The sequence below is a fragment of the Phyllostomus discolor genome, chromosome 1 (genome assembly GCF_004126475.2).
Source record: "Phyllostomus discolor isolate MPI-MPIP mPhyDis1 chromosome 1, mPhyDis1.pri.v3, whole genome shotgun sequence".
Lineage (NCBI taxonomy): Eukaryota > Metazoa > Chordata > Mammalia > Chiroptera > Phyllostomidae > Phyllostomus > Phyllostomus discolor.
The window spans coordinates 76,743,730-76,757,462 of record NC_040903.2 but is presented as its reverse complement, the minus strand read 5'-3'; the positions used below and the strand labels follow the sequence as shown (position 1 = coordinate 76,757,462).

General features: G+C 47.7%; 1 protein-coding gene across 2 annotated transcripts in view; it reads right to left on the bottom strand.

Annotated features, from left to right (window-relative positions):
* PITRM1 (pitrilysin metallopeptidase 1) overlaps positions 1–13,733 on the bottom strand; it is a 35,517-nt gene continuing 21,784 nt past the window's right edge. Inside the window, exons 15-27 of one of the 2 annotated variants that reach the window (XM_028506736.2) lie at positions 9,623–9,739; positions 8,044–8,176; positions 7,422–7,542; positions 7,234–7,310; positions 6,818–6,983; positions 6,380–6,480; positions 4,820–4,940; positions 4,018–4,089; positions 3,319–3,431; positions 2,149–2,274; positions 1,030–1,175; positions 568–670; positions 1–466 (exon numbers count right to left, since the gene is read on the bottom strand). In XM_028506736.2, coding sequence (XP_028362537.1) covers positions 373–466; positions 568–670; positions 1,030–1,175; positions 2,149–2,274; positions 3,319–3,431; positions 4,018–4,089; positions 4,820–4,940; positions 6,380–6,480; positions 6,818–6,983; positions 7,234–7,310; positions 7,422–7,542; positions 8,044–8,176; positions 9,623–9,739 — 1,490 coding nt within the window. In that variant the 3' untranslated portion in view covers positions 1–372. Of the gene's footprint in view, positions 470–567; positions 671–1,029; positions 1,176–2,148; positions 2,275–3,318; positions 3,432–4,017; positions 4,090–4,819; positions 4,941–6,379; positions 6,481–6,817; positions 6,984–7,233; positions 7,311–7,421; positions 7,543–8,043; positions 8,177–9,622; positions 9,740–13,733 lie in introns of both variants that reach the window. The other variant, XM_036025067.1, reaches the window with a different exon arrangement.

Genomic DNA, 13,733 nt, shown 5'->3' with positions numbered 1-13,733 from the left:
TAGGTCAGAGTTGCCTTTTATCTTTAAATATTTAAATAAATATTCTAGGGTTAATAAGGTGAAATAAGCATTTCTACCATCATTAAAAAGTCTTAATAATATGTTCATCTCTGGCACTTAATGCATAATTATGGCACTTAATGCATAATTATGCAATTAATTTCTTCATGATTGCCCATTTCCTTTAAGATAGGAGAGTCTCACTTGCCAGGCAAGTACATGCCTTTGGCAAGTGCACAGTGATAAATGATCAAGATATTTGGAGAAAACTATCACTGCTCTAACCTTTCAAATTCAACTTGGCCCCGGCTTACTGCTCAGGGGCCCGTGAGCCTGCACTAGCTGAGTGCCTGTGCGCAGCGGAGCTGCTCGTCATCTGATGATCCAGGACGGGTCCTTGGCGACTTTGGAGTTCTCTGGTCCCAGCAGAGCCAGCCCGTGAGTGCTCCTCCCGACGCCAAGGTACCTACAAAGGCAGGTAGGGGGAGTTAGGGCTGTTTCCATGTCAGGGGCCAGTCGGAGTCAAAGGAAATCTTTGAACACTTTGGGCCACATGGCTGAACTCACTTGTTGCTCACGTCAATGAGACCTTCGCGGTGGACGGCGAAGAGCTGCTCCCTGTGTGCCTGCTTCAGCTCATCCGAGAGGCCGTACAGGAAGTGGTCCAGCCCTGAAGGGAACACAGGTGACTGAGGGGTGACAGCATGCGGTGGCCCGTTCCTTGGGTGCTGACGCTGACCCACTCCCCTTCGGAGAAGATGGAGAGGAGTGAGGGCCAAGTCAGGACGGTCTCCGCCCCACTCCGGTCACACTGCCTGGGCCCTCACAGCCCACTGAAGCTGTGAGGTGATGGAATGGGACCCCTTTCAAGTGGCAAACACTGAGATGCTCACTCTCGAGGTGAGTATTTGTGCATCAGCAAGGAGGTGGCGGCGGGAGTGGGGTGAGATGGGCACACAACCCAGGAACTCCACCTGGGAGTGCCTGGTCACGCCACACATCAGGGTGATTGTTTTTCACTCCACATACCTTTGTCTGAAGGAGCCAGGGGAGCGTCCACGGCAGAGAACACGGAGAGCTTGGCCTCATCGATGTCCTGCTGTGAGAAACTCCCCGACTTGGCCCACTCGATGGCCTTCGCAAATGACTGGAGTGTTTCTGTTGAATGTGGATCCCTAGGAGACCCAAAAAGTCAGCCACCCATGCATTTACCATCGGAAAAACAAGCAGCAGTCGTGTGCTGACATTACAACTTCAACACTTTATAGTTGTAAATGGCTCTACTTTAATGCACAGTCCAAACATCAATGCTCTGGAAATCTGTACCTGGCCGCGCAGGCCACCTGACCGTCTCATTCCCCTTGGAGACGTGGCCGTTCACCCAGCCTCACCACCAGGTTCCCTGGGGAGCGGAAGCAGGTGGATGAAGGAAGTCAGACTGAATGGAGGAAGACTTGTGGAGAAACGCCAAGATGGGTTCAGTGAAAACTCTCACTTCCAAAGGATGCACTCAGAATAGCTGAATAGCCACCCACATCTGGGCCAACTTCTGAGAGCCTTCCCTGTCTGACTGGGGAGAGCTGCAGAGGCCTTTGCTCATACGACAGACCCAGCACTCCATGGTGTGGCAGATATGGAGGGTGGGGCTCAGGGGCAGTTTTGTCCTCCCACAGCTCCCAGCACCCACACCGGGAAGTGCTCAGAGTTCGCAGCCATCCAGGGCACAAAGAGAGCCTCAGAGGCACCAACAATTTGTCCTTTCCCTGGACCACTGGAGTGCATGTCCTCAGGCAGAGGGCCACGGCACATGGAAAGGGCGAAAGCAGCCTGCGCAGCCCAGGAGCCCAGCTCTGCAACTACGCCAGCCGGGCAGCTCAGCCGCCTTTTACTAAAATACACTTGTCACCAAATGTCAGGACTCATTTAAGGCAAAATGTTTCTTCATCTCTCCTGCTGTTGTTGTCCCTAAAACCAAAAGGATAGTGCTGGGTATGGTTAAGTGCCGAAGAGGCGGGAAAAAATGGTAACAGTTTTCCTCCAGTTCACTCCAATGTATGAAAGGACGACACTGGTGCCTGAACAGAGCCAGCGACTGTCCGGGACGTGATGCTGTGTCCACATGCACAATACGGTCAGAGAGAAACCCACCTATACGAGTAAAAAGTGAATATTCCATTACGGCTGAGCTTGGCGCCGCCACCATAAGCACCGCCTTTTTCTCGAATTTCTGTGTGCAAGAACTTAGCAGTCATCAAACGTGCCAGGATCTTAAGACTGAAATAAATGAGTAAAAAGTACAAGTTAAAATCATGGCCAGCAGGGAAGTATATAATAAAAAGCAGTAATCTAAAAGACTGTCAAGTGTGTAATTAAGTGCAAACACAAATGAAGCAGCAATGGCTTGGATGACAGGGGAAGGGGACACCTTCCCTCACTCGCTTCCACCTTCCTCTTAACTGCTGTGTGTATTTGCACATGGAGAGCTCTTGACTAGCTTTCCACAGGCATCTTCCCTAAGGGTTCATTCCGTTGGAATGCATGTTTCCTACATTCCCACTAACTTCCATCATGAATGCTAACAGGTGATGCCCGGGAAGGGAAAAGGAAGGGAAAAGGAAGGTTCTAGAAAGCACCTTGCCAGGACAGAGTGAGCAGGGCCACACCTCAGTGAGGCTGCCATCGCAGGAGGCACAGGCCTGCTCAGCTCTGTGTGAGCACTCAGCCCAGCACTTGCTCCTGAGCAGGTGACACAAGACAGATGAGAAGCTAAAGGGAGGAACGAGACGCATGGTCTTAAAGACGGCAGTGAGGTGGCTGTGTGGTCCTCACCGGGGGAGCCCCAGCCCAGGGTCCGAGGCAGGCGGGCTCTGCTTGCCCTGCAGGGACTGAGGTCTATCCTCCATGTGTTTTTCTTTAGAAATTTCTATTACTTCTATGTTACCTAATGAACATTCACTGTTGGAAAATGACAAAATACAAAATGGGGCAAAAATATCAATAATCATACTACCCTGGGATACCTTTTGTAATATTTTCATGGTTTAACTCTACATTTTTCTATTTATAGTAGAAATACAATCCCTATTCTGATAGCCTAGCATAGAGAGTGTGTCTTTTTCCTACAAACAGGGAAATAAACCAATGAAAACCCTGATCAACACACTGTGATTACATTTTCTACATAAGCTTTTTCTGGAACCCAGTGGCAGCCTTGGGTTTTTGAGCTTCTGTGGACCCACGACCTCTCCCTCCCTGACCTCTCCCCCTGGCCACCCATCCCCTCCTTGGCTGTGGTTTTCATGCTTGCCTCATGCATACCTGGCATGGTCGGGGTCTGTGTAGGGGGCAGTTCTGACACACTCGCTGACGTAGTTCACGGGGAATGGAAGCAGGAAGTGCGTCTTCACCTGGCACGGCTTGAAAGTGGGCTCCTGCGGAGGGAATGTCCAGTGAGGCTACCCTGTGGTGAGGTGGCCCACAGGTACTACCCGTGGGGGGGCCACCTGGGCTGCGGAATGCCCCGCTTCCTGTGGGCCGCACCAGCCATGGTCTCGTATCTATCTGAGAGCAAGGCACAGGTGATTATGTCACCCCACACGAGTACAATGCAATCTTCACCTGAGTCATTCCCATTTTTCTCACTGACTGTGCAAGGTTTCTTCTTCTTCCCATTTTTCTCCAAGAACATAGTCCATTGCCTTCTCTGTGATGAACCAAAGCGAATGCCCAGAGCACCCAAGCTGAGGGGGTGGAAAGGATGACACTGCCCAACTGGAGGGGAATTGATACTGATTCGGCAGTTACATTAACACTGAGACACACTGATGAGAAGACCATGTGAGGAACAAAGGTCTTTGTGGGCACCAGGACAAGAGACGGGACCCCTTGGCCCTGCACTCTGGCAGAGTGAGGCAGCTGACTGGCAACCCAGGACAGGCCACCAGCCACCCAGTAGGTCACAGTCTAGCCGGGAACAGCTGGTTCTGAAAGGACAGAACCACGGCCGTGCTTACTTACCGTGACCAGCTTCCTGATGACTTGGCAGCCACTAACGTGTGGGCTTCCCCCGGGTCCATTAGGTACAGGTTTCTAAAAATGTTTCCAAGAGAAACAAGAAAAATCTTAAACTCAGTTGAAACAGCTCAGAAGATACATTCCGGAAAATTCATAGAACTAGTAAGTGTTAGGACACAATTGCTTAAGTGTTTTAAGTAATACTGTTTTGACTACACATAAAATTTCCGTATGGGCTCTCAGACGGCCTTGGAGCCGAGGCACCACGCCCCTTCCACGTGGTTCCTCGGTCACAGGCAGGGACGCAGGGACGCAGGTCCGGTCAGGGATAAGGGGCGCATAGATCTCAAGAAGGAGAGAGTGGAAGTCAGTCCTCCACAGAATGTACAAACTGTCGACCTTCGGTGTGGGAGGTAAGGCTTCTCTACTGACCTTGATGAGGTCGATTAAACCCACTCTGACTAGAACTTCCTAGATGTGATTACTCTAGAAACACACCATGTGTTACTGAGTCAGGCGAAAGCCTCCCTGACAACAGGGAGACCCACCTCCCAGGTCACTGCTTTGGGCTGTTGTGAATCCCAGCCCCCGGTGTCCTTCCTCATCAGGACATGCTGCACTGCAGGCTCCAGTAACAGCAGGAGCACAGATCAAAGTCCAAACTACAGGGTTTGGATTCACTTCTACTTGGGTCAGCGAGGGGCTGGACTGAATCCACTCCGCCACCTGGTCTTCTTGTCAGAGACAGGGACAGGCACCCACACACAGGATGGTCTGGGGCCCGCCCTCATGGACGGGCTCTCACCTCCACCACGTGGGGGCGCACCGGCTTCCGCTCCTTCTTACTTCGCCCAAGGCTTCTCAGGAAGTCTCCCACGGCTCGTTCCGTCTGAAACAGCTGCTGCGGGGTTGCGTTCACTGCACACCTGATTAAAAAATCACATACGCACAGAAAACCCTTACTACATCTTGTATAAATAACAAAATTTAAAGGGGATAATGTTGTTTTTGTATAAAATAATGCTCAAAAATATTAAAAATAAACAGCAGCCAAATATGGAAATAACATAGCCGACACTTCACCACAGTGGTTTCCAGTTAACAGAAAGCCTATCCTGCCTTTCACTGGGTTACAGCTAATAAACAGCTGTCAAGACAAAAAGACAGCATTTCTGACCCTAAGTTTTGTATTTCTGTAGATGCACAGAGAATATGTCTGCCAGCACCTTCAGACTTACACAGTCATAGACTGAAAACTGCAATTCCCGTCTAGCAGAGAAATCAACAGTGTGAAGATGAAAACTGCTCATTAAAGTAGGAAATTATAAGTTGTCCCCCCAAAATAAAAAAAAATATTTTTACATAAGTCTTCCAAATTCTACAGAATCACAGATAACACTATAATAGTTACTTGAATTATACAGTAAATTGACAGTGCATTTTTCTTCCTTTGGTCCTAAATCCTAACTTTACTTCAGTGAAATTAATATTAAGTACCATTCCAGGCTCTATACCAACTGCATGGCATTTAGTCTTCTCTTCTTTGCCATAAACCTGCCTCTGCAAAGCAGTGTTTTATGGAGGAGGAAACAGGTGGTTCCAGTCCTTAAGATGCCTAAGACACTATGTGTCCGGTCCCAGTGTCAGTGCTGGCCCAAAACTGGCAGTCAGTCCTTCCCGGGGCAAGGCCCAGCTTCAGCTGCAGGGCTCCCCTCCTGCCATCCAGGTGGTCTGGGGGAAGCTGCCAGTGATTCCTAGGAACTGACGGACAAGGCAGAGCTACAGTTCTCCACGGAGAGCTACAAGCTATTTAAATCCAGGCCACTGACGACACAACAACCCTCAATCATTTTTACACTCTGTTCACACTCACAAACTTGAGGTGGTCAGGCCAACTCTCTGTGAATGGCTGAGCTGCTAGGTGTCTTCCTAAACTATCATATAATAATTATTCTTACAAGAACTTTTCTTTTTCACTCTGGTCTTGAGCAAGCTAACCTGTGCTGGGTCTCACCGATGGCTCATTTACAGAAGATCTGCTGTTCACTTTCAGGAGCAACACCTGAATATTTGCAGTCAATCTACCTCACAGTTTTAGGATGAGATTAGCTTGCCTTCTCCATCTCCCTCAACATTTGTTGAACTTAAAATATTATTCCTTTTTTCCTATATGAAATGATTTCTTAATTAGAAGTTCTTTAGTCTACAATCAATTCTGTAACCTACATCAAGCTTTCTTTCTGTGTTGTAGTTAAGTCTGTAGTGTAGTAAACACAACTGCACATGAAGAGCATCTCCACACTACACTTAATGAAATGGGATAAACCGTAAGATCTTTGCTCAGAAACAAACCACAAACCCCTACCTCATACTGTCGCAGTTTAACAAATACTTCTTGATACGCGGGAGCTTTCTCAGGATGGGTCTGACGTCTGTCATTTCTGCGATTCTCTTCATCAGCCTCACCTAAAGCAAAGGGACCCGCACATAGGGCCAGACACCCCAGGCAGAGCGGGGAGCCCCTGGGGCGGAGCAGGGACCAGAGACTCCTCCCCAGTCTGGAAACCAGACACCCCGGACAATGGGAACCATGACTCTGTGCTTGCGTGTTCGAGGCACCTGCCTGCCTTGGGGAGGGTGGCACTGTGGGAGGTGGGGGGAAGAAGGACGAGAGTAGTTCCCCATGAAATCTGGTCAGTTAGAGTTAGCTTTTCTGAGATATAAACAATTTAGTGCCAGAGAAATTAGCAACTGTGCAAGACCTGGCTAACCCAGAATACGCAATGCCCCCTCAGCCTGTCACCTGATCCATCCCACTGAAGGTCTCCTGCAGGTCTCCCGCGGGCGTCAGGGTCCTGCTCGCCCTGATGGATGCGTAGAGGTGCCCAGAGTCTGGGATTCCGTTGGACAGCTCTTGAGCGGTCATCTTAACCAACACTCTGAAGTGTTCTTCTTCTTCGAAGCACGGGCTACAGACAAAGGAAAGTATACTAAGTTCCTGGAGCCGCATCAGGCCCTCTTCAATAGCCCGGAGAACGTATCAAGTATAAGTTTTCAGACATGTAGACATCTGCAGAAACTTTACAAGTCTGTGGGAATTGTAAGTAATATCAGGCTCTGAAATAAGCCCAGCAGAGAGGGAAGCCTCCTGCCTTGAGCACACTGCAGACCAGATCTGTGATATGCCCCCGGGACTAACACCTCTGCAAATCAAGCTACCTGTTAAACATCTCACTCCACAGGTGCATCATGTCTGGTAGGTTTCTATCGAGGCAGAAAGATGAAAACAGCACACCCTAAATCAGGAAAGAAAAGAGAACAAATAATTATGACATAATTTAAAAGAAAGAAACAGACACCAGAGAAACCAAGCTTCGAGCACCCTGTGACGAAGAAACAACCACTACCTGTTCGTAGGTGTCCAGATGCGAGTCGTCGGGGAGCACGTGGGGAGACACGCTCATCCCACCCGTTTTCAGTTCTATCTGCTGAGCCTGCTCCCTGTAGTTGAGGGCGCCGCAGCCCAGCCTGCGAATAGCACAGAGAGCTCCCAAATCAGAAACTCGATCTCTGCCCCATCATCCTGAATCATGAGCTTAACTCAGTCAAGCAGTACACAGCCTGCACAAACCTCTTCCACCTCAGATGCGCACTGCAGGCCACATCTGCTCACCCAGGATGACGGGATCACAGAACCAGCTAGGCCGACGAGGGCACACGACATGGCCTCTCAAGGCCACCCCAGGCCCAAGTGTCAGATTTAATTAAATTTTCTGATGTAAAGCCATCATTCCTTTGACAACCATAAAGAACTTATTGTTTATACCCAAGGTTTATAAATATTTAATGTACTATATTTTGGAAAGAAAATATAGTAGCCTTTATATACTGTAACAATGCTATGGATTTTGTACAAGTGATTCACTGAAAAGTGATTATAGAGTCATTAAAACAAAACAGATACACACAGAGAATATCCACCGATAAAACGTACAAGTGTGTGCAGAGCGGCACACACGCGCGTCTTACTTGGTGAGGACGCTGCAGAAGAGCGGCACGTAGGGCCGCAGCTCCTCGGGCAGGGTGTTCAGGCTGGAGAAGGCTCTGAAGTAGACCATGCCGTTGGTGGGCTGGGCGCAGTACTGGACGGGGACGTCTCCAGCTGCACCAACAGAGGCGTTTACCTTTCATTTTTCTACCAGTACAATTTTAATCATGTGACCACTGTTTAATATTTTTTAAATGGTAATGCTGTTCAAGGACGAAGGTTTAAGATTTATGTTGGTAGAGAAATTTGCTGCAATTCATTTGCTGCAATTTAGACACATTCCCTACTGTACTTTTATTATGGCAAAAATTTAAGCAGTCCTCAGTGTCCTCAATACTAAAGCGCCTGGGCTACCTGAAGAGTTAGGAGACAGTAACGCTGTGCCTCGGGTTTTATCACTGCCTGGAAGTCAAGGCGGTCCCTGCTGGAGTCTGTGCACCTCAAACCTTTCTTCAGACTGGATTCTGTCACTCCTGCAACACTCTTCACCCAGCCCAATGCCACTCACCCTCCCAAACACTCCCTCCTCAGGACCCTGATGCCCACCGTGAAGCCCCTGCCACAGAGTGTCTGTGAGCTCTTGGCACCCATGACTCCCATGGTCCCGAATGCCCCAAGGGAATGTACTGTGTTCTATTTTTACATCCCTAGCACAGAGCCCTAACCCAGCAAAGGAACTAAGGTACTCTGTGATGACCAACTTGTCCTCCCTAATTTTACGATAATCACTTAATGACCTTCACAGATAAACCCAAGCTGTGGGTGGTTAGAAGAGCAGTGAGACATTAACCCCGCTCTCCAGAGGACAGGCCCTCCCCTGTGTGTGCACCCCAGGCATGTAAACTCAGACACAGTCAGGACAGGCCCTGTGACAAACAGAAGGCAAGTGATAGATGCTTCACAGAAGTCCACGTGATGCTCAGATTTGCTCTACACTCCTGGAGGAGACAAGTCAAAGTGCAAGGCTGCTGTCAGAAGTGCCTCAGGATAGAGCAATTAATTCAAGTCACGCCATGGGGAAGTTAAACATCCACCCTGATAAGGGGCACTGTTGCAGAGGGGCCTCCTGTGCTTGCGGCCAGAAGCCAGAGGGACAGACGAGGGGGAAACTCTGGGACGAACCAGAGATGCCACTGGCCTGCACCTCCCTGGGGCTCCCCACGCCTCAATACAAGGCACCGTGCGCACTTCCGGTCCATCCACATGCTGTCTCCTCTCCTAGACTGCTGGCTGAGCTGGACAGTGTGAGCGGCAGGGGCTCAAAGGGCACCTGTGTCCTTTAAGAGCTGCATCTAAAGCAGCCGCAGCACCACTCTGACTCGTGACTCCAGAAGCAGGGGTGAAAGAGCCTGCCACACCCACTGGGAGGAAAGGACAGGCCCCTCCTGAGTAGAGAAGTCTATTGTCACTGAGTGGTAACACTAATAAGGAAACATCAAGAACAGGGCTAGAAAGTTACAGGGGTGCTCCCATGGTTTATGACAAAGAAGCACACCCAACTCTATTCCTGCGACTTTACCCAGGGGCCCAGGCACTATGCCTGCCAGAGCTCACACTGACCTGCCAGGGCCACCGCCAGCTCAGTGAATGGAATTCTGGGCTCAATGTCTGACACCTTCAGCGCCGGCAGACAAGACGCATCCTGAGCTTTGCTTTGCTGAGTCTGTAACTCCAAACCTAGGGAAAAAAGGGGCAGGGTGAATATTAGGATAATAACTGAAAGGTGTTACACAGTTCATCTCCTCTGTCACTCAGTGGCACCCACTGCTGGGGCCATGGGCACCACCACCCCAAGCAAGCAGACACAGGAACACAATAAGTGCACTGCCCAGCAGGTGGCTCCTTCCTAATCCTCAGTCTCAGCTGTGCGGGCGGGAGCTGGACTTGCTCAGGTGGGTTTCGGCCTCCCAGGTTTTATACTAGACAAGACTGATAAAACTCATTTTTAGAGCTTTCAAACTATTTGCTGCTGGACTGAAATTTAGTAACGTTTGTACTTTATTCTTATTTCATATCACCTTAGCAAAATGTTTGTACCATCACATACACCGCTCAAATTAGAAACATGCTTAAAAACACATATTCTGGGCCTGCTCTTGCACTGATCTGATCCGAGGGGAGAGGCTCTTTCTCGGAGTCTGCACAGAACCACCCGACCGTCAGGGGAAGGACCCAAACAGTATCGTGGGTGGCCAAGGGTAGAGCTGAGTGGTGCATGTGTGATCAGACCGCATAATTCAAACACAAAACGTGCATCATTTCACAAGATAACTGATCCCCCAGTGTCTGCTTCCCTGAAGTTCCCTTAGAGCCAGTGACCGCAAAACCGGCTCCTCAGATGGAGGTGGGTTTTGGGGCAGCTCATTACAGGTCCTGCCGAGGTGGGGCCTGGGGTCTGAGCACAGGCTGGCCCACACCTCCCTCCGAGGCTCCATCCCAGCTCGTCCCATGGCACACAGGGGACAGGGCTCCATGCACCTTACACAGTCCTCCTGGACATTCAAGGCCCTCCTCACCTGGTGGGCACCCACCCTGATAAGCCAGGTCTTCCGACCCCTTGCCCCTCAGACTGATTCTGTGATTCTGTGCATTTGGCCTGCAAAAGCTGAGGTCTCTTGCCTCTTTGCCAGTCTAATTCTGGCAACAGTTCAAGGGCTCACCTCCTTCGTCCTCTGAAATACCCGCTGCTCTTTTCTGAATACTGAGTGACCTCTGGCACCATCTCATCCTCTCATCAGGTGAACTCCCTTCATTGTACTTAACCCATTACATATAGACACCCCAAAAACTCTAGGCCAGGTTATTTAGGATTTTTAATTAATTAAATAACTTCCCATTCCCATTTTTCCCTTGGTGCTTATCTGTAGATTGGACTTGGTTCCTCACACTGGAGTACACATGTAAGACTGAATGAGCTGAAGCAGCCACTAAATGTACTAGCACTGAGTCCTACTTAACAAACTCTGCAGTGATCTATAAAATAAAAGCACACTTTTGTAATATGAGCTTCCATTCATTCACACATGGGTGTGGACTAGAGTAACTGTTTCCTTAAAACAGCACACCCCTCCAAGGGAGCTCTGCCCTGTGGCCTAGGTGTGGGATTATCTCCTCCACAAATGGCTTCACGCAAGAATGGAAGATGGTTGTTTCTGAGTCTTGGCTGTTGTAAATGCTGCTGTCATCAACACAGGGTGCACATGCCTTTACAAACCAGTGTTTCCTCTTTCTTTGGGTAAATATCCAGAAGATGAACTGCCGAATCACATGACAGATGTATTCTTAATCTTTTAAGGAAAATTCATACTGTTTTCCATAATGGCTGCACCAATTTAATTGCCATTTGCCACAACATGGATGGAGAGCATTATGCTAAGCAAAATAAGTTAGACAGGGAATGATCTCACTCATATGTGGAATATAAAACAAGAAAGCAACAAACTAACAAAGAACAGAAGGACACTCACAGACAGACAACAGAATGATGGTACCAGGGGAAAGGGAGACGGGATGTTGGCAGGACGAAGTGGGTAAAGGGTCATACACGGGGGGCGGGGTGGGGGCGAAAGCAGGTTTACAACTATGAGTGCACAAGACAGTTTGCTCCTGTGTTATTATTAGATCATAACCTACATGTCTTTTTCCACATGAACTTTTGCCCGCCCCATTTATGGTAATGAATGGAAACCAGACATTTGGTGGTGAGCACAAATAGAGTACGCAGGTGCTGAATATTGTAATGGTGCACACCTGGAATTTATGTTATTAACCAATGATACCACAATAAATGCAATTTTTAAAAAATCTTCTACAGCAATAGCAAAATTAAAAAAAAAAACAAAAACAAAAACAATGCAAGACGGGTGAGACTCCATCAAACTAAAACCCTGCACAGCAAGAAAAACCATCCACTAAACGAAAAAGCAGCCTATAGAATGGGGTACAATATTTGTAAATCATATGTCTGTTAAAGAGTTTTACATGCAAAAATAGAAAGAATTCACGTAACTCAAGAGCAAAAAAATCCAATTAAAAAGTGGCCAGAGCACTGGATAGACATTTTTCCAGAGGACATACAGACTGGCCATCAGAGACATGAAAAGATTCACAGGACCACTAATCATCAGCGAACTACAAATCCAACCAGTGAGATACCACACCACACCCATCAGGACAGATACTATCAAAGACCCCCAGAAAACAGTGGTGAGGATGTCTCGTGCACTATGGACGGGACTGTAAATTGGTGCAGCTGCTGTGGAAAACAGTATGGAGATTCCTCAAAAATTAAAAACAAAACTATAACATAATCTAGCAATTCTACTTCTGGATATTCATCTGAAGAAAATAAAAACACTAACTTGAAAATATATATATGCATCTCTACGTTCATGGCAGCATTATTCACAACAGCCCAGATACAGAAGCAACCTAAGTGCCCACCAATGGATGAATGGATAAAGATGTAGTGCATATATATATATACAATGGAATATTACTTGGCCTTAAAAAGAATGGAATGTATCATTTGTGACAACATGAATGGATCTAGGGGATATTATGCTAAGTGAAATATGTCGGGGAGAGACTAAACCACATTTCACTTATATATGCATCTAAAAGAGCAAAACAAATAAACAAATAAAATATAAACAAACTCATAGATCCAGAGAAAGTCTGACCGTCACCTGATGAAGGTGACGGGTTGAGAGGCTGGAAAAAAAAGTGAAAGGGCTTAGGAAGAACCAACCCAGTGATAAAAAGGGTCACTGAGCTAGCTGTGAGGTGCGGCGCAGGGAATGCAGTCAGTAAAACTGTATGAACTGTGTATGGTGCCCGGTGGGTACCTGACTCATCGGGGGTTACTCTGAAAGGCAAATAAATGTCTAACCATTGTGAGGGACACCTGAAACTAATATAGTATTGTATGCCAGCTATAATTGAAAAATAAATTTAAAAAATGTTAAATTATTAATGAAAATGTGGTACATATACCTAACGGAATATCATTCACCCATAAAAAAGGAAATACTTGCTTGTCATTAGCGACAACATGAATAAACTGAGGGCATTATTCTAAGTGAAGTAAGTTAGAAAACAACAAATACCATATGATCTCACTTGTATGTGAAATCAAAGTACAGAAACAAAAGAAACAAAGAAAATCAAGCTCACAGATACAGAGAACAGACTGGTGGTTCCAGAGGTAGGGGTGGGAGATGGAAAGTATGGGTGCAAGGGGTCATGGGCACATAAAACCAGTCAGTCACGGGGAGGTGAGGCATAGCATGGCGACCACAGTTAATGATACTACATGGCAGCCCTGGCCAGCATGGCTCACTTGGTGGGAGCATCGACCCTGTGAACCGAAAGGTTTTGGGTCCGATTTCCAGTCACACACACGCCTAGGTTGTGGGTTTGATTCCCGGTTGGGGCATGTATGAGAAGCAACTAATCGATGTTTCTCACTCACATCGGTGTTTCTCCACCTCTCCTTCACCCTCTCTTCCCCCTCTCTAAAATCAGTAAACGTGTCCTTGGGTGAGGATAAAAGAATAATAATACTATGTTGCACATTTTAAAGTTACTAAGAGAGTAAATCTTCAAATTTCTCATCACAAGAAAAAAATTGCATGTGTGGTGGCAGATGCTGACTAGACTCACCATGGGG